Raw genomic sequence first — 26,811 nt, 5'->3', positions numbered from 1 at the left:
GTACTTTGGTAAAATGTATTACAAATGAACTAGTAGGAAATGATGAAACTCTTGGATGTCACGGCTCTATCTTATTGCTATAAACATTTCAAAATGCTTGCTCTCACTTTCTGCACTCATCTCATTGTGCACAAGTAACTGACAATTCAGAGGCTGGCACTGGTCCACAGACCGCTCTTTGGGTACCACTGCCCTGGCACAGTGGCTTTCACAATAAAAATCTCCTAGAATTGCAGTTCTCAAACGTGAGAGGGCAAAAGAACTTGGAAGGCTTGTAAAAAATGCAGACAGCTGGATCCCACCCCTAGAATTGTTGATTTAGTAGGTATGTGGTAGGACCTGAGAATTTTTATTTCTAACATGTTCTCAGGTGATGCTGTTGCCGCTGGTTGGGGACCACACTTTGAGAATCACTAGACAGGAACCAGTGGTAAAGAACCTGCCTGCCAATGCAGGAGATATAAGAGACATGGGTTTGATCCCTGGGTTGGGAAGATACCCTAGAGGAGGGAATGGCAACCCATTCCAATATTCTTGCCTGGAGAATCCCATGGACAGAGGAGCCTGGCAGGTTATGGTCCATAGGGTCGCAAAGAGTCGGACACAAAGGAAGTGACGCATACACAAACTAAAGGAAAAGACAAAAAGTCAAGTACACTGCCCTCTCATGGTGGCCTCTCCTCATAGCCATAGTGAAGTCGCTCAGTCGTGTCCGACTCTTTGCGACCCCATGGACAGTAGCCAACCAAGCTCCTCCGTCCATGGGATTTTCCAGGCAAGACTACTGGAGTGGGTTGCCATTTCCTTCTCCAGGGGATCTTCCCGACCCAGGGATCGAACCCGGGTCTCCTGCATTGTAGGCAGACACTTTACTGTCTGAGCCACCAGGGAAGGCCAGTAGAGCCACTAAAGCTAAGGGCTAACTAACTTCACCAGTGCACCCCTCTAAAGCGATGGCTATAGCTACCACATCATCACACACTTGCCAATGGGCTCGGATGTGAGGCAGCTGAGACAGGCCAGAAGGGTCCATACCTTGGGGCTGTTCTGGGCCCAGTTCCTCCACAGGTGGCTGTGCAGGTGATGCTGAAGAAGAATATCGGGGCAACGCTGGAGGTGCCCCCACACTGCAAGGCCCCAGGGGTGGCCTGGGTGATGCAGTTGCCTGGGGGGGCGGGGACTTGGGTGGTGATCCAGTCGGTTGTATCTGCTGTGATGGTGGTACAGGTGACAGCCCAGGTGTTGAGCTGGGGAGTGAGGACACGGCTGGGAGTGACGCAGGTGGCAAGTCAGTTGGAGAACGTGACGGTGATGAGGCTGGTGGCGATGCAGGTGATAAAACAGGCGGCTCCACAGGCCAGTCACATGTGGATTCGGGTGCCGGCATGGGTGGGGACAGAGGTGGACAGCGGCCACCCCTTCCATCCTCTTTGGGAGCCCGCTGTGTGTGAAGTTGTCTGGATTCTTCTGGACTGGCCGGCTGTCTTTGGAGGCTCGGTTGACAGCGTTCAGGACACTGGTTGCCAAGGGCGAGTTCTATCTGGCAGTACACTTCTACCCGGGGGAAAATCACTCTCTTGGAAGGAGAATTAAGATAAGCAGCATCTAGGAAAAACAACAGCATGGGGTCACAGGTGGCATTTCTAACCCCTGACCTGAGCATGATGTTTGCAAAAAATGGTTTCCCAGATTATTTTCATGAACAGGATGAGTGCTGGTCACTGTTTTTGTTTTGCTCTTGCCGTGTGTCCAGAGGGATCTCAGTTCCCTGACCAAGGACTGAACCCAGCCATGGTGGAGAAAGCCCAAAATTCTAACCCTGGGCTACCAGGGAATTCCTGGATTAGTGCTTTTCAATAGCCTTTCTTTACTTACTTGAATTTATATTGAATGACTGTGTTTTGATAGAAGGCTGGGGTAGATTTAAACGTTGCTGGTAAGGATCCAGTTGAGAGATGGAGGTCGGAGAGAGAGAGGGAATGATGAAAAATTGGAGAATTCTGAGACAGGAATGGGGTCTGAGCCCAGGTGGGTGGGTGAGCTCTAGACACAGGCGAAGAAGGGTCAGGGAAAGGTGAGTCTGTATATTTGGTGGCGCAAAGTCGAGAGAACTCCCCTCGGATGGCTTTGGTTTTCTCTGTGAAGTAGGAAGCCAGGCAGAGTAGAAGACTGGAGGTCAGGAGCAGTAGGTTTGAGGTGGTAATTGCAGAGGATGAGAAAGTAAGTTGACAAGAAAAATATAATGTGATTGCTTTCAGTGTAGAAATTCACAAGCCATTTCAAAAATTCATATGAAAATATGAAGGACTTAGAATAACAAAAACAACTTTGAAAATGGAACAAAAGCTGGAAAACTAAGACTACCAGGTTTCAAGATTTACTGTAAAGCTATAGGGATCAAGACAGGATGGTCCTGACATAAAGGTGGGTAAATCTATCAGTGGAACAAACGGAAGGTCCAGAAATAGTCCCATGACATAGACAACTGATTTTAGTCCAAGATGCAAAGTTATTTCAATGGAGAAAGCAAAGTCTTTTCGACAGACAACACTGGCATAACATGATATCCATTTTTTATAAAGAACTTAGATTTATATCTTGTACCTTATACAAAATTAACTCAAGATAGATCACAGACATAAATGAAATCCTAAAAAAAGGAAAAGCCTCTGGAAGAATGGTGGGGAGTGAGAGAAATGGGGGAAGGGGTCAAAAGGTAAAAACTTCCCGTTATAAAATAAGTAAGTCACAGGATGGACTGTACAGCCTGGTGACTAGAGTTAGTATTAACAATACTCTATCAAATATTTGAAATTTGCTGAGAGAGTAGATCTTAAAAGTTCCCATCACAAGAAAAAAAAAGTTTTTTATAACTCTGTGTAGTGATGGAAGTAACTAGACTTTTGTGCGGAGAAGGCAATGGCACCCCACTCCAGTACTCTTGCCTGGAAAATCCCATGGGAGGAGGAGCCTGGTAGGCTGCAGTACATGGGGTCACTAAGAGTCGGAAACGACTGAGCGACTTCACTTTCACTTTTCACTTTCATGCATCGGAGAAGAAAATGGCAACCCACTCCAGTGTTATTGCCTGGAGAATCGGGAGCCTGGTGGGCTGCCGTCTATGGGGTTGCACAGAGTCGGACACGACTGAAGCGACTTAGCAGCAGCAGCAGACTTTTTGTGAGGGTCGTTTTGCAACATACACAAATTTTTAATCATCATCTGTACACCCTGGTGGCTCAGACGGTAAAGTGTCTGCCTGCAATGCGGGGGACCCAGGTTCAATCCCTGGGTTGGGAAGATCCTCTGGAGAAGGAAATGGCAGCCCACTCCAGTATTCTTGCCTGAAAAATTCCATGGACTGAGGAGCCTGGTAGGCTACAGTCCACAGGGTCGCAAAGAGTCGGACACGACTGAGCGACTTCACTTTCACTTTTACACCTGACACTATTATAATGCTCTGTGTCAGTTATATCTCTAATTATATTTCAATTAAAAAATAAAAAGAAATATTGCTCTACTAGGAAAAAAAGAACCAAGTCTTTTGGTGCAAGTGGAGTGACTCTTTGGAGGGCACATATCCTTTTTCACCTAATTATTAAAACACTGAATTTTTAATAAAATTGCAAAAATAGCTCTATTTAATTTGGGGGTCATTTTTTGTTTGTTTGTTTTATAGACTGAACATTTCCTTTTCCCCAGACTCTTTCCAATCACTAATGTCTCTAAGAAATTAATTGCCTATACCTGTTTTTCTTACTGGTAAATGTTAATCTCCTTGTATACTGTAATTGCCTAAAATAATTGAACTGAGTTCACCATGACTCAGTTATTTGATTTTTATAATAAAACCTTTGTATTTTAAAACATTAAAAATCCTCTAGAAGAAAACAAAGGAAAAATATTTTTTGTAATCTTGACTGAAGCAAAGATTTCTTAGATAAAGACACCAAAAGCATGATGCACAAAGGATAAAAGTTAATATGGACCTACTGAAATAAAAAATTCTCCTTTTCAGATGACACTCTTAAGGAGTTGGGTAGAGAAATCATGGACTGGGAGAAAGTATTTGCAAATAGTATTTCTGAAAAAGGGCATTTATAGAGAACACATAAAAGCTCTTAATAAGAAAACAACCAATTCCATTTTGTAAATGGGCAAAGAGCCAATTGAAAGAGCTCCCAGTGGTCAAAACTGGAACAATTTGACTAACAAAATAAATAAAGTAGGACTGAATAATAACTCACAGTAAAAAATAAGTACTCGGGGGTTCATAGTGATATAAACAGATGATTGAATAGGTAAGTCAATGGGGAAGAAAGAGACAAATCTCTCATGCAGATTTCCCAATACTTTCAGTGGATACTTCAGCCCTTAAAGAAGTGGAAAACACTCTACTCCTTCCATGTGGGCTTTGCATAGTGACTTCCTTCTGAAGAGCACAGTATGGAAAGGAGAAAGAGTAACTTTAGAGTGGAGACACCAGAAATCCGTCCTCAGCCAGGAGACCAGGGTCAATGTCATCAGTGATACGTCATGTAGGCAGCACGTGTCCTCGATACAATGTCATGAGAACGGCACTGTGCATCAGTTGTCTTCCTCCCCCAAATCCACAACCCCAGTCTAACCATGAGAAAAAACATCAAGCAAACCTCAACTGAGCCACATCCTCCAAAATATCTGGCCAGTAGTTCATTAAAAGGGCTTCCCTGGTAGCTCAGCTGATAAAGAATCTGCCTGCAATGCAGGAGACCCCGATTCAATTTCTGGGTCAGGAAGATCCGCTGGAGAAGGGATAGCTACTCACTTCAGTATTCTTGGGCTTCCCTGGTGGCTCAGACAGTAAAGAAGCCACCTGCCACGAGGGAGACCTGGTTTCGAACCCTGGGTTGGGAAGATCCCCTGGAGGAAGGTATGGCAACCCACACCAGTATTCTTGTGTGGAGAATCCCCATGGATGGAGGAGCCTGGTGGGCTACAGTCCGTGGGGTTGCAAAGTGTCAGACGTGACTGAGCAACTAAGTACAGCACAATTCAGTTCAGTCGCTCAGTCGAGTCCGACTCTGCGACCCCATGGACACAGCACGCCAGGCCTCCCTGTCCATCACCAACTCCCGGAGTTTACTCAAACCATGTCCACTGAGTCGGTGATGCCATCCAACCGTCCCATCTTCTGTCATCCCTTTATCCTCCTGCCTTCAATTTTTCCCAGCATCAGGGTCTTTTCAAATGAGCCAGTTCTTTGCATCAGGTGGCCAAAGTACACAGGTCATTAAAAACAAGGAGAGTCTGAGCAACTGTGACAGACAGGAGGAGCTTGAGGAGTCAGTACAACTAGATGTGACATGGGATCCTGGATGGGATACTGGGGCAGAAAAAGGACATTGGGTAAAAACTGAGGAAATCTGAATAAAGAATGGGCTTCAGTTAGTAACAATTTATCAGTGTTGGTTCATTAATTATAAACAATACACCATAGTATGTACTAAGTACTGTGCTATAGTATCTAACAAGTGTGAGACATAAAATAAGAGGGAAACTAGATGTGGGGTATATGGAAACTCTCTGTACTGTTTTCACATTTTCCCTGTAAATCTAAAACAATTCAAAAAAATAAAGCTTAACAAATAAAGGTCTAGAGGGGAATTGGGCCAAAGAGTGGAACGGACACTTCACCAAAGAATATACTTGAACGACTAATTAGCAAATGAAAAGATGTTCAACATTATTAGTCATTAAGGAAATGCAGATTAAAATCACAATAAGATACCACAAACACACCTATTAGAATGGTTAATATTAAAAAGACTGACCAGGGAACTTGCCGTGGCTGGGAATCCAGTGGCTCAGATTCCACACTCCCAATGCAGGGGGCCCAGGTTCAACCTGTGGTCAGGGAGCTAGAGCCCACATACCACAGCTGAGTTCAGATGCCACAACTAAGAGATTCTACATGCTGCAACTAAGATCCAGTGCAGCCAAATAAATATTTTTTTAAAAAAACACAAAAGCTAAAAGAGACTGACCATACCAAGTGTTGGTGAGAATGTGGAGAAACTGGAATCCTCATACACCGTTGGGAATGTAAAACGATACAATCACTTTGGAAGATAATTTGGCAACTTCTTAAAAAGTCAAACATACATTCTGGGTATGTGTCTTAGTCTATACATATCTAAGAATTGAAAACAGGATCTCGAAGAGATACCTGCACACCCATGTTCCTTGCAGTATATTATTCACAATAGTCGAGGGGTGGAAGCAACCCAAATGTCCATTGATAGATAAATAGATAAAGAAAACTTGGTCTATATTCACAGTCTATATTATCCAGCCTTAAGGAAGGAAATCCTGTCACATGCTACAACATGCCTGAATCTTGAGGACATTATACATGAGTTGGTTAATCGGGATAGACTTTTAGTTTTTCAAGATGGAAAAGTTAAGGAGATTGGTTGCACAACAATGTATGTTTAACACTACTGAATTGTACATTTATACCGGTTAAGATGATAAATTTTATGTGTGTTTTACAACTACTATATACATTATATTTTATATTAAATTAGTATATATTATACATATATTTGAATACATATATTATATACTAAACATACATCCACCATACTATCTGGCCATTCCACTCCTGTGTATTTACCCAAGAGAAACAAAAGCTTTTGTCCATACAGAAACTCAAGCGTGAAATGTACATGCGTGCATGCTAAGTCGCTTCAGTCATGTCCGACTCTTTGCAACTCTATGGACCATAGCCTGCCAGGCTTCTCTGTCCATGGGATTCTCTAGGCAAGAATACTGGAGTGGGTTGCCATGCCCTCCTCCAAGGGATCTTCCTGACCCAGGGATCAATCCCATGTCTCTTACATTCTCCTGTATTGGCAGGCAGGTTCTTTACCACTAGCGCCTCCTGGGAAACCCAGGAAATGTACATAGCAACTTTATTCATAACAGCCCCAATTTGGGTACAACCTCTATGGCCATTAAAGGATGAATGGATAAATGAACTGTGGTATATTCACACAGTTGATTGGAATGCAAATGGGAATGAAATATTTATACCAAGCAATGACACAGATGAATCTCAGAATAGTCATGCTGGGTGAAAAAAAGCAGACAAAAAAGAATTCATACTATAAGACTCCGTCTATCAAAAAAAAATCTAAAAATGAAAATTGATGTATAATGACAGCGAGACATCAAGGTTTGCTTGAGGGTGGGGGAATGAGGGAAGGTGGGAGAGATCCCAAAAGGGCATGAGGAAACTTGGGGCTTGATGGATTGTTCCCAATCTTGATTGTGGTGCTGGTTTCACAGGTGTGTGTGTGTGTGTGTGTGTGTGTGTGTGTGTGTGTGTGTCTGTCTGTCTGTCTGTCTGTGTGTGTCTGTGTGAAAACCTATCCAATTGTGAGCAGGAGGAAGGGAGGCAGGAAGATCGGTCTGGCCAGGCATGCCTGGATGTGGGACGGATATTTCAAATGTGGCAACTTCTGAGCTCCAGTCTCACTCAGCACCCATGTCCACGCATCTGTGTAGGGAAGGCGGATTTTCAAGGATGCCAGCAAGCAGTGCCCTTTGTTTTGGCAGAAGGCAACTGCCAGGGGAGACCAAGGGTGGAGAGGGAGGCTCAGCTGCTGGCAGAAATAACTAAGTCAATGTGAGCCTTTAGGAGGGGGGAAGACTGAAGATGCCAGGATGTGAGCTGAGGAGTTGAGGGTGACACCTTGCAGGTGTGGCTTCCTGCCGGAGCTGACCCCCTTTCAGAAAACAGGCAGGAGGCTGGAGCAGACTTCCGATTTCTGCTCCCAGATGGTAGGTGGGGATTAAGAGAGTGTAGCTCTGGGCACCAGCCACAGTTTCTCAGGATATGTCAGTATTTCCTGCCTGCATCTGGTGCCAGGAGAAAACTCCAGGCCCATCAAACTCAAGAGGGTTGAGGTGCTGGAGCTGAAGCTTGCACTGAGAAAGCCACGCACACACTGGCAAATTGGAAGAGGAAGCAAAAACAGCTGGCAGCCAGCATGAGACACTTTCTCCCTTATGAGTTGTGTCTGTTCCTACTTGGAGTGATTCCAGGGCCATTGGGGAAAATCTGCCATCCTCCATATACTGTCCCCAATTCAGGAGTGGATGGCTGCAATGCTACTAGAGTTTCATCTTTGGGTTTAAGACCACCATTCACACCTGTGAGAATGTCCCAACCAGCTAAGGGTGGAAGGGGGGAGGGTGAGAAGTCACTGGGTTCCTCCAGAGGGTGAAATATGGGGCTCTGAGAAACAGGGGAGACGAGAGATGCTTCAAAATCCATTTTGTATCTCTCCCTGGGGCTTGCCCTGAGAGGGAGATAAAGGAAAATTCTAAGGGAGAGACAGGTATGGAGGCAGCCCAGTAGCTGTAATCTGAGCTGTAGAGGGATTTCCTGCAGCAGGGAATTGGTGCCTGCTCCAAGATCCAAGAACCAAACAGGGGATTCCCAAACCCCAAGTCCTCAGTATACACCATCACTGAGGAAAGAATAGAGGGACTCCTCAGCTGGTGGTGGGAAGGAGCCCAGGCCCCAGCCAGACCCTCCTATTCCTGGGGCTCTGGAGGTGAGCCCTCATCTCCACCACCACACACCCTTCAGGTGGTCCTCCTTTTGGATACTTGCGGTTCAGCTTCCCAGCTGTCCCCTGTGCAAATGCAGAGGATGGAGGAGTTGTCAGAGGACAGTCAGGACTAGGAGGTGTCTGTCTGCAGAGAGGTGAGAGGAGGGGCCTTCTCTGAGGTCAGAGCAGGCAGTGGACAGGACTGACCGTGGCTAGGAGTGGAGATACGGTTCACCACCAGCCACCTTGTACAGATGAGAAACAGGCCCCAGGAGGTGAATTACTTACTCAAGGTCACACAGTTGGTGTGTCGAGAACCAGGATCTAAATAAACCCTTCGTACAGATTAGGAACCAAGACTCAGAGAGTTGGAGTGATTTCCTGGAGCTTGCGCAGCTTGGGGGATGGGGGTCCTGGCCCAGGGCCGCTCACTTCCAGAGTCCACATTCCCTCCATCCTGCTACCCATCCTCCTAGCTGGGAGAAAGGGCCCAGGAGAAAGTAGATTCGGGACAAGGGAAGCTTGGGAAAGCAGGAGGCAATTTTGGAGGAAAAAATTTTTTAAATGCATATATCCTAGGGGGAAGAAAAACCACATTCAATCTTTTAATCTCACTCCTAAAACACATACTTTTTAAACTACATACAGAAAAAGTTCACCATGATTCCACAGGGCCCTACAGGCTCCTAGGCACAAAGTCTTGCTGTGTCCCCTATTTCTTTGATTATAGGAAATAGCCTTCATTCAGCCTCCTCAACCTTCCCTGAGTTCAAATGGGCAGGTTCAAGCAGTTGTTAATTAGGGAAGGGAGGGAATGGGAGACCAAGGAGAAATAGCCAAGAGCAGCCTAGGGGCAAGGTCATGTTTCCCATCAAAGGATACACACAAAAATATCTTTGAGTTATTCGGCAGATATCTGCAGAACCATTCAGCTTCAGCTTCTTTAGCATTAATGGTTGGGGCATAGACTTGAATGGTTTACCTTGCCGAAGAAGCTGAAGTTGAACGGTTCTATGAAGACCTACAAGACCTCCTAGAACTAACACTAAAAAAAGATATCCTTTTCATCATAGGGGACTGGAATGCAAAAGTAGGAAGTCAAGAGATAACTGGAGTAACAGGCAAGTTTGGCCTTGAAGCACAAAATGAAGCAGGGCAAAGGCTAATAGAGTTTTGCTCAGAGAACTCACTGGTCATAGCAAACACCCTGTTCCAGCAACACAAGAGATGACTGTATACGTGGATATCACCAGATGGTCAATACTGAAATCAGATTGATTCTGTTCTTTGCAGCCAAAGATGGAGAAGCTCTATACAGTCAGCAAAAACAAGACCAGGAGCTGACTGTGGCTCGGATCTGAACTCCTTACTGCAAAATTCAGACTTAAATTGAAGAAAATAGGGAAAAGCACTGGACCTTTCAGGTATGACCTAAATCAAACCCCTTACGATTATACAGTGGGAGTGAGAAATAGATTCAAGGGCCTAGACTGGATAGACAGAGTGCCTGAAGGACTATGGACAGAGGTTCATCTACACTGTACAGGAGGCAGTGATCAAGACCATCCCCAAGAAAAAGAAATGCAAAAAGGCAAAATGGTTGTCTGAGGAGACCTTACAAATAGCTGAGAAAAGAAGAGAAGTGAAAGGCAAAGGAGAGAAGGAAAGATATATCCATCTGAATGCAGAGTTCCAGAGAATAGCAAGGAGAGATAAGAAAGCCTTCCTCAGTGATCAGTGCAAAGAAATAGAGGAAAACAATAGAATGGGAAAGACTAGAGATCTCTTCAAAAAAATTAGAGCTACCAAAGGAAAATTTCATGCAAAGATGGGCACAATAAAGGACACAAATGGTATGGACCTAACAAAAGCAGAAGATATTAAGAAGAGGTAGCAAGAATACATAGAACTATACAGAAAAGGTCTTAATGACCCAGAATACCATGGTGGTGTGATCATTCACCTAGAGCCAGACATTCTGGAGTGTGAAGTCAAGTGGTCTTAGGAAGCATCACTACGAACAAAGTTACTGGAGGTGATGAAATTCCAGCTGAGCTATTTCAAATCCTAAAAGATGAGGCTGTGAAAGTGCTGCACTCAATATGCCAGCAAATTTGGAAAATTCAGCAGTGGCCACAGGACTGGAAAAGGTCAGTTTTCATTTCAATCCCAAAGGCAATGCCAAAGAATGTTCAAACTACCATACAATTACACTCATTTCACATGCTAGCAAAGTAATGCTCAAAATTCTGCAACCTAGGCTTCAACGGTACGTGAATTGAGAACTTCCAGATGTTCAAGCTGGATTTAGAAAAGGCAGAGGAACCAGAGATCAAATTGCCAACATCAGTTGGATCATAGAAAAAGCAAGAGAGTTCCAGAAAAACATCTATTTCTTCTTCATTGACTTACACTAAAGCCTTTGACTGTGTGGATCACAGCAACCTGTGGGAAATTCTTAAAAAGATGGGAATATCAGACCTTAACTGCCTCGTGAGAAATCTGTATGCAGGTCAAGAAGCAACAGTTAGAACCAGATATGGAACAACAGACTAGTTCCAAATTGGGAAAGGAGTACGTCAAGGCTGTATATTATCACCCTGCTTATTTAACTTATATGCAGAGTACATCATGTGAATGCTGGGCTGGATGAAGCACAAGCTGGAATCCAGATTGCCGGGAGAAATATCAATAACCTCAGATATGCAGATGACACCACACTTATGGCAGAAAGCGAAGAACTAAAGAGCCTCTTGATGAAAGTGAAAGAGGAGAATGAAAAAGTTGGCTTAAAACTCAACATTCAAAAAACTAAAATCATGGCATCCGGTCCCATCACGTCATGGCAAATAGATGAGGAAACAGTGACAGACTTTATTTTGGGGGGCTCCAAAATCACGGTAGATGGTGACTGCAGCCATGAAATTAAAAGATGCTTGTCCCTTGGAAGAAAAGCGATGACCAACCTAGACAGCATATTAAAAAGCAGAGACATTACTTTGCCAGCAAAGGTCCATCTAGTCAAAGCTGTGGTTTTTCCAGTAGTCACTTATGGATGTAAGAGTTGGACCATAAAGGAAGTTGAGTCCAAAGAATTGATGCTTTTGAACTGTGACGTTAGAGAAGACTCTTGAGATTCCCTCGGATTCCAAGGAGATCTAAGCAGTCCATCCTAAAGAAATCGGTCTTAAATATTCATTAGAAGGACTGATGCTGAAGCTGCAGCTCCAATATTTTGACCACCTGATGCGAAGAACTGACTCCTTGGAAAAGACCCTGATGCTGGGAAAGATTGAAGGCAGGAGAAAGGGATGACAGAGGATGAGATGGTTGGATGGCATCATCGACTTGACAGACATGAGTCTGAGCAAGTTCAGGGAGTTGGTGATGGACAGGGAGGCCTGGCATGCTACAGTCCCTGGGGTCTCAAAGAGTCAGATACAACTGAACAACTGAACTGAAGTGAACATTTGGTAAACATCCTTTGATCCAGGAATCATTTTTTTTTTAAATATGCCCCATGGAATTAATTCTAGATATAGAAAAGCATTTTTCTTTCATTTTAACAAAGAAGTTTGCATGGAGTTAGAGTGTGTAATAGATGCCATTGAAATCAGAAAATACACAGAGGATACACAGGGATGGGACCATGCTTTTCAAAGCAACATAGGGTGAGGGCTCTTCTCTCTCATTTGTTGATCAATATGTCACTCAAAGTCTCACACAAACATAAGCTAGTCATATGTAGTTCTATATTAACACTACTGTTTCATTGGAAAGAGAATAAAATACAAGAAGAATAAAATACATTTATTTTATACAATAAAATACACGTCATGTAATGACGTGAAAATGGAATTCTCCAAGGAGACACGAGCTATGTATTTCCTAGCTTTTACTTTTATTTATTTATTTTTAATATATTGGCTTTTTAAAAGATTCTTTTTGATGTGGACCATTTTTAAAGCCTTTGTTGAATCTGTTACAATATCGCTTCTGTTTTATGTTTTGGTTTTTTGGTTACGAGGCATGGCATGTGGGGTCTTAGCTCCCTGACCAGGGATCTAACCCACACCCCCTGCTTTGGAAGGTGAAGTTTTAACAAGTGGACTGCCTGCGAAGTCCCAACCTAAACATAGTTTTTAAATCCAGAAAATTTATCTGTTCAAAAACTGTAGACACAGTCTAATCAGTAAGCCCCCTTTTCCACAGAGACCATAGTTTCTGGCACATCGGCCTGTCCTGGACAATGAAGACAGTCGGGTTCTTGTACCCATTTCCGGCTCTCCTGGCTGAAGGGCACCTCCAGTTCACAAACTGGGGGAAACGCGCCTTTACTCAGCTCTTCTACTTTCTGTCTTTGCCCCATCTACCGCCCCCCACCCCCGCCCCACTTCCTCCTGACCCCACATGGTACTCACTCAGCCTTCTCAAGTACAAAACGGCATCTTCGTACCCTCGGTAGTAATAATTGTGGAGGATCTGCAAGGTGGAGCACCAGAAAGTAAGTAAGGGTGCAGCAATGCAGAGCCTGGCAGCCCCCTGGCCCAAAGCAGCTGCTTTCACTGCTCTTCAGCTTCCCTGGATGGGCTTTTCAAAATGTGCTCCTCCCTTGCTATCTGCTAAGTGGGGGGCAGTTCCTGACCATGTGTCCATAGTGATGCTGCATGAAGGTGTTAAACCATTCGCAGCTGATCATCAGTGTCCCCTGGGCCGCAGAGTGTGAGAGGTCTCTAGTAGAACCCGAGAAGGTGCATTTGAACAGTAGGAAGAGCAGAACGAGGAGACAGGGCTCAAATCCCAGCACGGCCACTTATCGGCTTGGTGGCTGTCTGAACGTGACCTCTCACAGCTTCAGTTTCTTCACTTGTAAAATGGGAATAATAACTGTATGTATTACAGAGGATGCTGGCGGATTACCCGAGATATTGCCCATAATACCTTTTCTGTAAAAGGCCAAATAGTAAATATTTGGGGCTTTGCAGGTCACACATAGTCTCTGTCATTTCTTTTTTTATTTTTATTTTTAACAATGCCTTAAAAATAGAAAGTCCATTCTTAGCTCACAAGCGATGGGCTGGATTTGGCTCCTGAGCCATAGTTTGCTGACCCCACACTGCATGTCAGAGTGCGAGAGTTCAGCCAACATTCCTATCAGCAGTTCTGACATAGTCAGGGGGAAAGAATTGAGGCTGGGAGCACCTTGGGCACTTGTTCATTCCTGGGTAGCAGCAAGGCCAGGTTACAGGTTTACGAGGAAGTTTAAGGGACCAGCGAAGGGGGAAAACACAGATGGACTGAGTGGGCCCCCCTGGCTCCCCCGACCCAGTCCTCCTCCCCACCCCACCACCCTCCCTGGCTCTCCCTGCACCCACTCTCAGATCCCTCGTGTCTCTCACCATCAGGTCTGGGGGGAACAGGGCATGGGTCATCCTGGCAATGTTCTCCAGGGAGAACTGGAAGGAGCAGTTGAACATGCGGAAATCGTGGAAGATGGCAGGACAGTCCCGCGGGCAGATGTCCTGCTGCCCGGTGAAGGTGGAGATGGTGATGGAGTCGGTCCAGAAGGAGCAGGGTTGCATGCCGGTGAAGCCCCCGTCGATGTACCGCTGCGGGGCGGGGTGCCCGTGAGAAACGCTCATCTGGGGTCAGAGGCCCTCTCCCCCACTCAGGGCATCAAAGAAATGGGTCTTGGGACTTAACTAATGGTCCAGAGGATAAGACTCTGCTGTCCCAGTGGGAGGGGAGGGGTGTGGGGCGTGGGCATGGGTTTGATCCCTAGTCTGGGAACTAAGATCTCAAAGGCCATGTGGTAAGGCCGAAAAAACAAAGGAAATGGGTCCCTCGGGAGAAGCTCTGACACCAAAGTTCGGGGGCATCCACACTCTGGATAAAGTTGGCACAGTCCCTGTTTGTGAAGTCCCTCAATGGCTGAGGGCAGGGCTGGGGAATGGAACCCGCCCCCTGGGCCTTATGAGAAGGTGTACACGCGGTGAGTCTGAGCAGGTTGTGAGATATTCCCCCTCTAGGCTGCCGCAGGGCCCAGTTGCCTTCCTCTGTTGAGGTCAGACCTCCCCTCACAAACCTTCAGAACCCTCCTCACCACCAAGTGTCCACCCTGAAGTCCCTTCCCCTCTTGGGGCTTCTGTTCCCTCAACTATGAAGAAAGGATCACAGACACAGAGGCTCCAACTCTCTGGGCGCCTGAGAATTACATGGATAACATGCATTAAGAGTCTATCTGCTAGCTGACTCCTAGTCTCTGGATCTCATTTTCTCTAGATGTAAAATGAGGAGGAGATGCAGGTTAAATCCTCCTGCTCAGAGTGTGGTCTGTGGACCAGCAGCATCTGCATCAGCTGAAGCTGGTTAGAAAATCTGGCAAACTTGTGGAGCCTTGACTTGCCAGGCTCAGTAATGGGTTGGTGGGTGCAGAGAGAAGCCCAACCCAGTGGGGGAAAGGCCATCTTAAAGCCCCAGAAATCCATCTACATTAAGAATTCTGAGTAGGAAAACGCAAGGGCCTTTTCAATTCTTGTGGTCTTCCCACTGAATTCTGAGACCATCCCTCACTGATGTGGGTCACACGGGCCCCCCTGGATCCCAGCTCGCCCCCTCCCACACTGAAGCACGTACCACGCCACGGTAAGTTGGAGGAATAAGGCCGCAGTACACAGGGACGAAGCAGCTGCAGTACAGGGCCTGTGGGGAGAGAACAGGGCTGAGACGCCCGAGGCCTGGGGGCTGAGTGGGGAGGACTCACCTGCAGCCTCTGGGCCACCACCAGCCTGGCCCTCCTTACACCAAGGTGGAGGCTTTGCCCAGGAAAGTGGAGCCCCAAGTCAGATACACTGGCTGGGTCCTTGGTAACCTCCTTGGTTGGTCTGGGTGGGGTGTCCCAGCTTTAAAGGGAGAGAGTGGCCTTAGTGATCTCCAGGCTTCCTTCTGGCACCAAATTTCCATGAATCCAATGGGATTCAACAACCATTGTTATGTATCTGGCCTGGGCCTTTGGAATCTGATCCTTTGGAATCAAAGGATATGCCCACCCTTGGGAATTTTCAGACAGTGGTGACCAATGCTGTGATGGAGGTAGGCATGGGCAACGTGGCCCCAAAGAAGCACCCAACCCAGTGGGTGCAAGGCCGGCAGGTAGTGAAGGGACGTTCCCTGGCAGGAGTGACTGGAGTCTGATTGAGCAGGTGAAGTGGGGTGGGGAAGGGCATCCCAGGCAGAAGGAACAGCAGGTGCAAAGGCACAGAAGCCTGTTTTGTGTGACCTGCTCTGGCTGGTATGGGTAGGAGGGGGAAGTGGTGGAAGAGGACTGGGGAGACAAAAGTCTTGAAGAACTGGATGCTAATAAACCCAAGGGAGTGTCCATGCCCACTGTCTATTCCTCCCCCTCACCAGGATCAAAGCCATGCCAGTGTGGGGAAGTGAGGATGGGTGGCAAGGGCCTTGCATTCAGAGGAGGGAAGGGGAGTGGAAATAAGGGTGGAGGGGCATGTGCTCAACCCCTTTGTCCTGAAAGAAAATTGGGCATATCCACAGCACTCTTCAACACTAACAATTCTTAACTAAAGTTTACATTAATGGGGGCTTCCCTGGTGGCTCAGTGGTAAAGAATTCACCTGCCAATATAGGAGACATGAGTTCGATACCTGGTTTCCAAAAAGGTCCTACATGCCTCGGAGCAACTAAGCCCGCACACCACAGTTATTGAGTCTGTGCTTTAGAGCCCAGAAGCAGCAACTACTGAAGCCTGACCACCCTAGAGCCAGGGCTCAGCAACAACAGAAGCCCTCGCACCTCAACTAGAGAGTAGCCCCCATTCTCTGCAACTAGAGAAAAGCCCGTGCAGCAACAAAGACCAATAAATAAGTAAATAAAATTATTTTTTAAATTATATTAAGGAGCTTAGAAAAGTGCACTATCAGAGCCCCCTTTCCATTTCGTGATAACGCAATCCTTTTTATCAAGGACCAAAGGAAGAGAAAGGGCGAAGGGAGGCCGTTCCCACAAACCGGGAGTAATTCAGCGGGGAAACACTGCAGCCCAGGCCGACAGGAGCCACAGGACCTCTGTTGATAATACAGACGGACCTCTGAGAAGCTGCAGGATCAAAGCAGAGGGCAAGGCAGAGGCAAAACGGACGGGACTCTGAGCGCTGAAGCGTAGGATGGTGACCAAGTCTGATTTGTTTTTGGCGTCTCTCTGTGTCCATCTCGTTTAACAGCGTGCCTAACACAGAAAGACAGATGGCAGGAAGGCGAAGGGAGGGAAGAACTTGGGAAGCAGAAAACAGAAGGAAGTGAGGCAGACAGGTGGACCGTCCCAGAGGCCTGTCAAAAAACCAAGACCAGCCTCTCCTTTTCGGCCCCAGCTCCCCGGCCGGCTCTCATTACCAGCCCCGCCCACCCAGGCCCCGCCCGCCCAGGCCCCGCCTGCACACCCAGGTCCCCCCCAAGGCCCCGCCCTGATTCCCGGCCCCGCCCACCAGGCCCCGCCCTCACACCCAGGTCCCTCCCAGGCCCCGCCCTGATTCCCGGCCCCGCCCTCACACCCAGGTCCCGCCCCCTTACCTCAATGAGCTCTTCCTTGGACGTATACTCTGAAACCACCACACTCTCTCCATCCGTGAACCGGGTGAGGGCCACGTGGAGTTTCCCGGTGGTGACCTTGTAGGAGTCCTCAGGCAGGACCCGGTACAGAAACTGCCTCATCATCTGCACCATCTTACAGGACGGCGATAAGGGACCCAAGAAGGACTTCTTCACCTCGGCCACACCCACATTGAGGACTCGAAGGTATTCATCTGCGGAGGAAGCAGAGAGGAGTGGGTGCTCAGCAGCCCCTATGGCATAAAGAGGTCAAGGGCGATTATGCTATCTCATCCTGCATCCAATAAATAGAAAAACCTGTAATTCTGACACAAGAGAGGTCTCAGGCATCAACCTGTCATTCTGCACGTGAGGAAAGCGAGGCACAGAGGAATGAAATCACTGGCTCCCGAGAGCCCACCGCTAGTCAGGCGTCCTGACTCCTTCAATTGAGGGCAAAGGACCACGTTTCTACCCCACCACCAGACTGCATTCTTTTGAGTCTTATAGGCTTTTTGCCCTCTATGAGGGTCCCCTTAAAACAGTGATATAGTTGAAAGGCTTCACCCAGTGACACCCTGGGACGCATGCTTAGTGCCTGCTGCATCTGTGGGCAGGAGGGGGTGCTAACCTTGAGGCAGGAGAATCACAGGGAGGGTAAGCTTTGTCTTGAAGCCATTGCATCATCTTCCTTTTATGGCCCCTGGCATAGGCCTGAGAGGGAGAAGGCCCTGAAGTGCACACACAAGGCTGTGTTGCAGGGGTTCCCAGGAGGGCGAGCGAGATGAACCTTCTGCCTGCTTCTGAGAGGGGCACAGCCTGGGCACGTAAGAGCCTACACGTGCCAGATTACGGGGCAGGGGGCGGGGCTCAGAGGTCAGATGTGTTGTCCAGGGGGTGGCAGAGGAAGGTGTGACCCACCCTGCCCGCCACCACCCCCAGAATTCCACCAGGGAATTGTGCACTGAATAAGTGCTGTCACAGCAATAATACTGTGAGGTAGGTAGTTCTGGCCTCATTTTACCAATCAGGAGACTGAGGCTCAGAGAGCTAATATAAGTTGCCCAAGGGCAACCATCTGGTAAATGAACAAAGTGGGATTTTAACCTAGAGTGTGTGACCCAGGAACTCATCTCCTTTACTACATTAAGGTAAAAGCTTTCAGAACTGGGCCTGAACCTGCTTCTTGCCAATTGCTGCTAATTTTTATCTTGTGCAAACCCTCTGGGAAAATCAGGAGTGGAAACAGATCTGAAAAGGACTGCTAATTTTTACAGCAAACATTTAATTGTAAAACATCCTATACTGGGACTTCCCTGGTGGCCCAGTAGTTAAGAATCTGCCTGCCAATGTAGGGGACAGGAATTCGCTCCCTGGTCCAGGAACTAAAGTTCCATATGCCGCAGGGCAACTAAGTCCATGAGCCACAACTCTGAGTTTGTGTGCAGCACCTACTGAAGTCTGCCTGCCCTAGGGCCGGCACACTGCAGCCAGAGAGCAGCCCCACCTGCAGCAACTAGAGAAAGCCCGGGAGTAGCAACGAACAGCCCGTACACCACAATGGAGACCCAGCACAGCCAAAAATAAAGAAATTTAACTGAATGTTTTTTTAAAAGCAAAACCCAAAACATCCTATACAAAAGAACTTTCTTACAATTAGCATCATGTAGCAATGGCTACTTGGAAAGCTGTGCAGTCGTAAGCTCTCTGGCACTTTAGGTCATCAAGCAGAGATAGGACAAGTACCTCAGCCAAAGAACTCATCAAAGGGATTCCTGCATGGGTGGTAAGGACCAAGATTCCTTCCAACTTCTGGGACTCTCATGGCCGCCTGAGAGTAAATCTGAGAAGCCATCACAGGGGACATTACTATCCTATTTACAAACAGAGCGTCTGAGGCACAGAAAGGTTAAGTGATTTGTCCAAGGTCATACACAGCTATTTGGGGACAAACCAAAGCTAGGGGTGCTCTCCTCTCATATTTTACCATTCACAGATTATTCCTTATTAATCCTGGAAGCAGGTAAGATAAGGAGCTTCCGTATCACTTTACAGATGTAGAAACTGAGGCAGAGAAAAGCGAAGAGTACTGCCTGAGGTCAGACAACCAGGCAGTGTTTGTTCTGACTCCAGACCCCACCTCCTTTCTCTGGGTGTTGGACTGATCCCAGAGGCTGAGCCAGCCTGGGTTGCCATGGTGACGGCCTTTTCTCTCCAGCATTCAGACTCACAGCTGCCTGGGTGTAGTAGGGGCTGACCTGATCAACGCAGCATCTTAGCCATCACCCCCTTACAGGGGAGGATGCTCCTGGTGAGCTGGGAAGGCTCTGCAATTTTAGCAAGGTTACCCTTTACCAAGTACCAATTTGTACAGACTGTTTTCCCTTGGGGTCAGGGAGTGGCGGCAGCCAACCCACCAGTAGGTTATGAGACAACTGAGCATTTTGATACCAAGGTGTTGTTGGGTCACTTGAGTTCTTGCCCATAAGACCAATCAGGTTGGAGAGTCAAGTTAGGGTGGGGACTCGCTTTTTGGCAATTCTTAAAGAGCAGCTTGAAGTGGCCTCACAGGGTTGGTGGTCTTTCTCACAAGCCTCAGAGTCAGGAGTACCTGGCTCAGCTTGCCCCCCAACTCCTGGACTCCTAGCAGGAGGTGCTCACTAGGACTGCTGGAAGGAAATTGTTTTCACTGCACAGGAAATATATATTCATTGTGGAAAAAAGAATTTTTTTTTTTAACGCAGATGAGCAAAAAGAAAGTAAAATTAATGGCTTGGAATTCCTCCACCCAGAGGTTAACATTTGGTTTGTGTCTTCCTAGACTATTTTATATACTTATTCTTACAAGAATACTTACATAGAGTCATACTACATACACTGTTTTGTAACTTGCTTTTTTTACCTAATCATGTCTTTCCACATCAGTAAGAACCCATTTATAACCTAATTCATGAGCATCATGGACAGCTATTTGTAGAGATATATCATTATTTACTGAGCAGGTCCCCAACAGGGGTTGGCTACTTAGTTTCCTTGCTTTTTCTAAACAATTCTGCAATGAATCATCTCTTGCTAAATTCTTTGCCATGTCCTTAATTATTGTCATCAGGATAAATTCCTGTACATGGGAATGCTAGGTCAAAGGCATGCATATTAGTCTTGTAATACTTAGATCATTGCTTTGGTATATTATCCATTCACAGTCAACTCTCAGTTGTATAGGGATGGTGGTGGGTGACAGGGACAGGGCAGTGGCCAAGACAACATGGATATCTCCTATATACTTACATATGAAAAATGATGCTATCTGGAAATTAGGAGGGTGGCCAGGTTGAAAGGGGGCAGGAGATTGTCTGATTGCTCCCACTCAGGTGCCCAGTTTAATATTTTTTCCTACTGCTCACTAGGATGGCATCCCAGAGTGTGCAGAGGAGTTATCTCTGTCTCGCCTTGCTTCTCTTCAGGTCTCATTCTCTGCATCTCTTTCTCCCTCTGTCTTCTCAGAGAAAAACACCTAATCTTCTGGTTAAACTAGTCTCTATTGGTAGAAAATCAAATGTTAAGCATAGCAATTGCTGGGTGCTGCGAGGAGGGATAAATTTAGCTGGCTTCTTTATGCATCTCTGTTCTTTCTAGCACCTTCTCCCATTTAAAGTCCTCCTTCCAAGCTGCAGGCTGCTGGGCTCTGAAACACAGTGTCCCACAGGGACCACAGAAAGATAGGATTTAAAAGCAGCTCTGTGGGAAACTCAAGGTGGGCTGCTCCCACCCCCAGCCCACACCCGCCACGACCGCTTCTGTTCCTTCCCACCTCCTTTCCCACCTTTGTCTTTAATCTAACTGTGGGTCTGTCTCCAAAATCAAGGAGATTCTCTGAGGGCGGGTCTCTGTGGTCTTCCTCTCTCCATGACCTTCACTGCACTTTGCCCATGGAAGACCCTTCAGAAACTTGCTCTACGTTGGGAACTCCTCAAGGAAGGGATGGGCCACACTCACCTACACCCACCAAGCCCCCCACAATACTTGGTGGGTGCTCGGTTTTGTTCAGAACATGAACAAAGGAAAATAAAAGCTAACAGAGCAAGCAATGGAAATGCTTACAGGGAGGAGTTACTTGACTTAATTACCCAACAAAAATTTGAAGGCAAGATCATCACAGATGGATAGATAACAGAGTCAGTCATATTGATAAGTATGGACAATTCACCAGGTTTTGTGAGTGTATTGTACCAAAAACTTCAGTTGAAAAATAAATAAGATCCTGGGACTGGGAGGTTTTGAAGAGCATTTGGAAACCACTCCAAGACTTAGCCACTCAGAGACTCTTTTCTGTGACCAGATCCAGTTCTTAAAAAGAGGTTAGGCTTTGGAGCCAGGGAGATGTGGTTCAAATTCCAGCTTTGCCACACACTACCTGGGTCACCTTGGCAAGTCAAATAACTTCTTCCAGCCTCAATTTTGCCACCTATAAAATGGGTATAATAATTATTATACCTTACTGGGTTGTTATGAGGAAGATCTTTTTTTTTTTTTTTTCATTCTTTTTAGGAAGACAGTTTTGTTTTGTTTTTAAAGAGCCTGCTCATAGTAAGTGCTCAATACTGGTTATACTAGTAATTCTCCATTACTAGTATATGGACACGGACAGTGTTTCTTGATGTCTCTGGCTTTCAGCTTTCTCACCTGAACATGGGACAATGATTCCAACCCACATCTTCATCAAGGTGCACTCAGGCTCACTTACGGGTTCAAGAGAGCAAAGTACAAGCACTATGGAGATGAGAGGATGTACCCCAGTTTCAGGGCACGGTGAGGGGATGGGTTAGGTGCAATGTAGCTTAGGCAGAGTAGGCAGTAGCACTCCTTCCCCTGTCAACTTGGGGGACCCTACAGATTTAGAAGGGGAAAGGGGGTTTTAGTAAAATCACTGAAGAGGAAAGAAAGAATTAGATACATGTTTATCTTACTTATTTGCTTAAGTGCCTAATGTTTCCCCCTTCATGTGGGCAACGATGGTCTCCACATCATTCATCCCTTTGTCCCATAGTGCATGGAACATGGTAGGCACTTAATAAACACAGATGCATCCATGAATAATGAATATATGAGTAAACCCAGAATTCAAGGGAGGACACTGAGGCTCAAAGAAACGGCTATTTAAGGTGACCCAGAGTATAAAAACAGAGGGCTTTTCTTCCCCTCCTTCACATAGCCTTCATGCTGAGTGTTAAATCCTAGAAAGATGGGCACTTGGCAGCTGACAATTTAAACTGCTGGGGATCCCATTCACAGGGTGCCCGAATTAACTCGGCTGTGCGGGATGAATTTGCGGTGGAGGATGGGACTAGAGGCCCCAGCCTCCCGCGGACTGGTAGCCTAGCAACAACTTCCAGTTTAGCCAATCACCGTGAGGCTCCCTGCAGCTGCGGGAGCGGTGGGCAAGGGTGTGGGGGTGGGGGTTGAAGTAGGGGGCGCAGCAGCCCGCCCCCCACCACCCCCCACCCCGGCTCCGGGAGGCATTGGCAAGTAGGCTTGCGTTCCCAGGAAAGCCATGCAATTCCCCGAGTCCCTGAGTGGAGACCCTGGGAGTCTACTGCTTTTTACCTGATCCCTAATTGTAGGCTGAATTATAGGCTGTATTTCCCTGTGGGTATATCTTGATTGCCCGACTCCACTGTAATAATTATTATTTGCATTATCTTAACAACAGTCGTTTACCCAGGCAAGTTTTCACACTATAATCTCAGTTTATCCTCACAGAGACAGCAGGCCCCCCCGGGCGGGGGATGTGAGGGAGACAGGTTTCCTCTCCATCTTATTTCTGTATCCTGCACTGCAGGGGCACTGATTGAAAAACAATTGGCCTGAAGCTACAGAGTCACCATGGGAAGGTCCGTAGAGACCCCCTGATTTTTCAGTCAAGGAGTCTTTGTTCAAAACGAATATGGGGAGGAAACCCACAAAAGAGGGGATACATGAATATGTATGGCTGGTTCACTTTGCTGTACAGTAGAAATGAACACAACATGGTAAAGCAACTATACTCCAATTAAAAATAAATAATGAGAAAAAAAAGAAAAGAAATCTCAATATGTAAAACAACTAAAAACAGGGCTGCTCTGGGCTGAAGGCAAGTGGGGTCTCAGGCTCTGCCCAGTCTCACTAGCCCATCCTGGGAAGGAAGGTCCTGAAAGCACAACCCTGAAACTCCTAAGGATCTAGGAGCTTAGGTCAAAAATGCTAAACCAGACTCATTCTCTCATTTCACAGGTAAGAAATCCAGGAGGACAAAGGTTGAGCTCAATACGCATGGCTGAATGGTGGGCTGGCTGGCGGGCTAAATGGAGAGATGAATAAAGAATGGATATATCCTAGGTCATACTGTCTATGTTAGCAGAAACTAGAACTAGAATCTATGAAAAAACTCACATTTTCCTTCTCTGTTCTGAATGCATTATTGGCTTTAGGCAAGAGCAAAACAACTCTGACCTAGTAAGCACTTAAATAAACAACTCCCCCCTACAAAAAAAAAAAACAACAACAACAATACTTCTTAAGGATAATGACAATTTTCCACACAGACCTTTTTTCTGGCCCTAAGGGTTTACCAAAGAATTGGCATTAAGAAGTTCAAATCATCCTATATCAGATTGCCATGGAAACAGCAGTGCCTGCCACTGGAGCATCACGTGGATTCCTATCAAGTTGCCTGTGGTGCTTTTTCCCGGGGCCTGGGGCCTCACACAGCCCCTCTGTGCTTCTTGCCCAGAATGCAGGCATGATCTCCGCAAATTTCCACTGAAGCATCTACTGATTATCTTGGGATGGAACAGGCAAAGAGCTGTGTCCCAGCTCTATTCTTTCTGTTTTCTTTGGTGGACCCAGAAGTCTATTTGGAATTCTGCTCCAAGGTAGAAACAAATACTGCCCTCCTTCCAGGCTGTGGCCCGTCCTGCCTTACAGACTCTCCCTTCACTACTGTGGGGACACTGGGATAATGTAAGAGTTGTGAACTAGTCACCCTCCAGTCTTTGTGTGTGTGGATATGGTCAGGGGACTTCTGGGTCAATCTTTGCGATAAAGAGAAAAAATCATCTCAGAGCATCTTCTCATTTGAGATTTGCCCAAATTAGGGCGCCACTGCAGAGGAATGCCCATGCCTCCCTCTTTCAGAACCATGATAATTGAAGTTCATTTCTGCTGACTGGCAGTATTCACTGCCCCAGCTGTCCAAGACTTCACTTAGTTGGGTCTGTGACCTGCCTACATAGACCACCATTATGTTACGTGAGTCTTGAAGTTCTCATGAAACTACAGGGTTCATTCAGTCCCACTCTGCTGTTTATGGAGGAACCAGAGATCAAATTGCCAACATCCGTTGGATCATAGAAAAAGCAAGGGGATTCCAGAAAAACACCTACTTCTGTTTCATTGAACATGCCAAAGCCTTTGACTGTGGGGATCACAAAAAACTGGAAAATTCTTAAAGAGATGGGAATACCAGACCACCTTACCTGCCTCCTGAGAAACCTGTACGCAGATCAAGAAGCAACAGTTAGAACTGGACATGGGACAATGGACTGGTTCAAAACTGGGAAAGGAGTACGTCAAGGCTGTATATTGTCACCCTGCTTATTTAACTAATATGCAGAGTGCATCGTACAAAACACTGGGCTGGAGGAAGCACAGGCTGGAATCAAGATTTCTGGGAGAAATATCAACAACCTCAGATATTCAGATGATACCACTCTAATGGCAGAAGGCAAAGAGGAACTAAACAGCCTCTTGATAGAGAGAGTGAAAGAGGAAAGTAAAAAAGCTGACTTAAAACTCAGTGTTCAAAAAACAAAGATCATGGCAGCCAGTGCCATCACTTCATGGCAAATAGATGGAAACAGTGACAGATTTTATTTTCGTGGGCTCCAAATTCACTGCAGACGGTGACTGCAGCCATGAAATTAAAAGATGCTTGCTTCTTGGAAGAAAAGCTATGACAAACCTAGACAGTATATTAAAAAGCAGAGCCATCTCTTAGCCAACCAACATCTGTATAGTCAAAGCTATGGTTTTTCAGTAGTCATGTATGGATGTGAGAGTTGAACTATAAAAAAGGCTGAGTGCTGAAGAATTGATGCTTTCTAACTGTGGTGCTGGAGAAGAGTCTTGAGAGTTCCTTGGACTGCAAGGAGATCAAACCAGTCAATCCTAAAGGAAATCAACCCTGAATATTCATTGGAAGGACTGAAGCCGAAGCTCCAATACTTTGGTCCCCCAATGAGAAGAGCTGTCTCATTGGAAAAGACCCTGATACTGGGAAAGATTGAGGGCAGAAAGAGAAGGGGATGACAGAGGATGAGATGGTTGGATGGCATCACTGACTCAATGGACATGAGTTTGAGCAAACTCAGGTAAATAGTGAAGGACAGGGAAGTCTGGTGTGCTGCAGTCCATGGGGTCGCAAAGAGTCAGACACAACTGAGTGACCAAACAACTGGCTACCACTCTTTGGTACCTCTTGGTGCCACACCCTGTGCCAGGCTCCGAGGGCTCATAGTTTCATTTAATCTTCATGACATCCCTTTGAGGTAGGTACGATGGTTATCTCCTCTTTTTTTTTTTTTAATTTTATTATTATTATTTTTAATCTCCTCTTTAGATGAAGAAATAGAAGCTCAACCAGTAGCTTGGCTAAAGTCACACGCTGGAAAACAGCAGAGCTAGGCCTTGAATTCTTGAGGGGCCCAAAGCCAGTGTTCTTTCCAGCACAGCCACTGTCTCCGCCAGGGAGATGAAGGGCATCTTCATCTCCAGAGCCTCCGGTTCCTACAGTGAGGCGAAGGTTGCGGGGGTGGTGTGTGGGGGTGGCTGGTTTCACAGAGGCTCTTGGGATCTGCCTTGCTAGGGTTTAGTTTAGGCATAGTTCCTAAGGGCTCAGATATCCCTGGGAGACAGGAAGAGCAACAGAACTCAGATCACATCTTCAAACATATGCTCCCCTATCTGCAAACCCAGAGTCCTTTCTCAAGCCCATCTCTTCTCTCATCAGTAAACAGAGTGCACAATCCTGCTTTTCTTCCCAATACACAGACTTCTATTTATTTACTGATTTTTTACTATCTCTGCAGACTTCACCCTAAAGCCCAGCTGAAGATCTGGGCCCCTTCCCGATCACCCCCGCTGTTAGCTCTCTCTCCCCCGTTACTGTCTGCACCATTTATCTCAGGCTGCCTTGAGTAGTCCATCCTGTGTCTGTGGCTAGCACATTCCTTGAGGACAGGACCTGTATCAAGAACACCCGCCTCCCCCATTATTGCCTAGCTCAGTGAGAACACTTAGTAGGTATTCAAGAATGAAATGAAAGCCCTATTTAATGTTCCCTTATTTCTGTTTTGCTCCTCCTTATAGCCCCAGCACTTAATTCAGTACCTGGCACACTCTGGGGACTTAATAAATGTGGAATAAATCAGTAATGAATGGTGAAGGACTCCCCTGGTGGTCCGGTGGATAAGAATCCGCCTGCCAATGCAGGGGACGTGGGTTCGGTCCCCGGTCCAGGAAGATTCCACGTGCTGTGGGGCAACTAAGCCTGTGCTCCACAACTACTGAGC

The 26,811-nt window shown here is 46.4% G+C and overlaps 1 protein-coding gene across 4 annotated transcripts in view; it reads right to left on the bottom strand.

Moving 5' to 3' along the window:
* Nucleotides 1-26,811, bottom strand: part of PNPLA1 (patatin like phospholipase domain containing 1) — a 57,777-nt gene that overhangs the window by 9,366 nt on the left and 21,600 nt on the right. For 3 of the 4 annotated variants that reach the window (XM_024983769.2, XM_059880463.1, NM_001099200.1), the window contains exons 2-6: nt 17,186-17,418; nt 15,240-15,305; nt 14,003-14,212; nt 13,025-13,085; nt 1,036-1,605 (exon numbers count right to left, since the gene is read on the bottom strand). In XM_024983769.2, coding sequence (XP_024839537.1) covers nt 1,036-1,605; nt 13,025-13,085; nt 14,003-14,212; nt 15,240-15,305; nt 17,186-17,418 — 1,140 coding nt within the window. Of the gene's footprint in view, nt 1-1,035; nt 1,606-13,024; nt 13,086-14,002; nt 14,213-15,239; nt 15,306-17,185; nt 17,419-18,949; nt 19,516-26,811 lie in introns of those variants that run through there. The other variant, XM_059880464.1, reaches the window with a different exon arrangement.

This window comes from Bos taurus, chromosome 23, assembly GCF_002263795.3.
Source record: "Bos taurus isolate L1 Dominette 01449 registration number 42190680 breed Hereford chromosome 23, ARS-UCD2.0, whole genome shotgun sequence".
Taxonomy (NCBI): Eukaryota; Metazoa; Chordata; class Mammalia; order Artiodactyla; family Bovidae; genus Bos; species Bos taurus.
The sequence above is the reverse complement of the archived record's forward strand: the minus strand, read 5'-3'. Positions and strand labels throughout refer to the sequence as shown.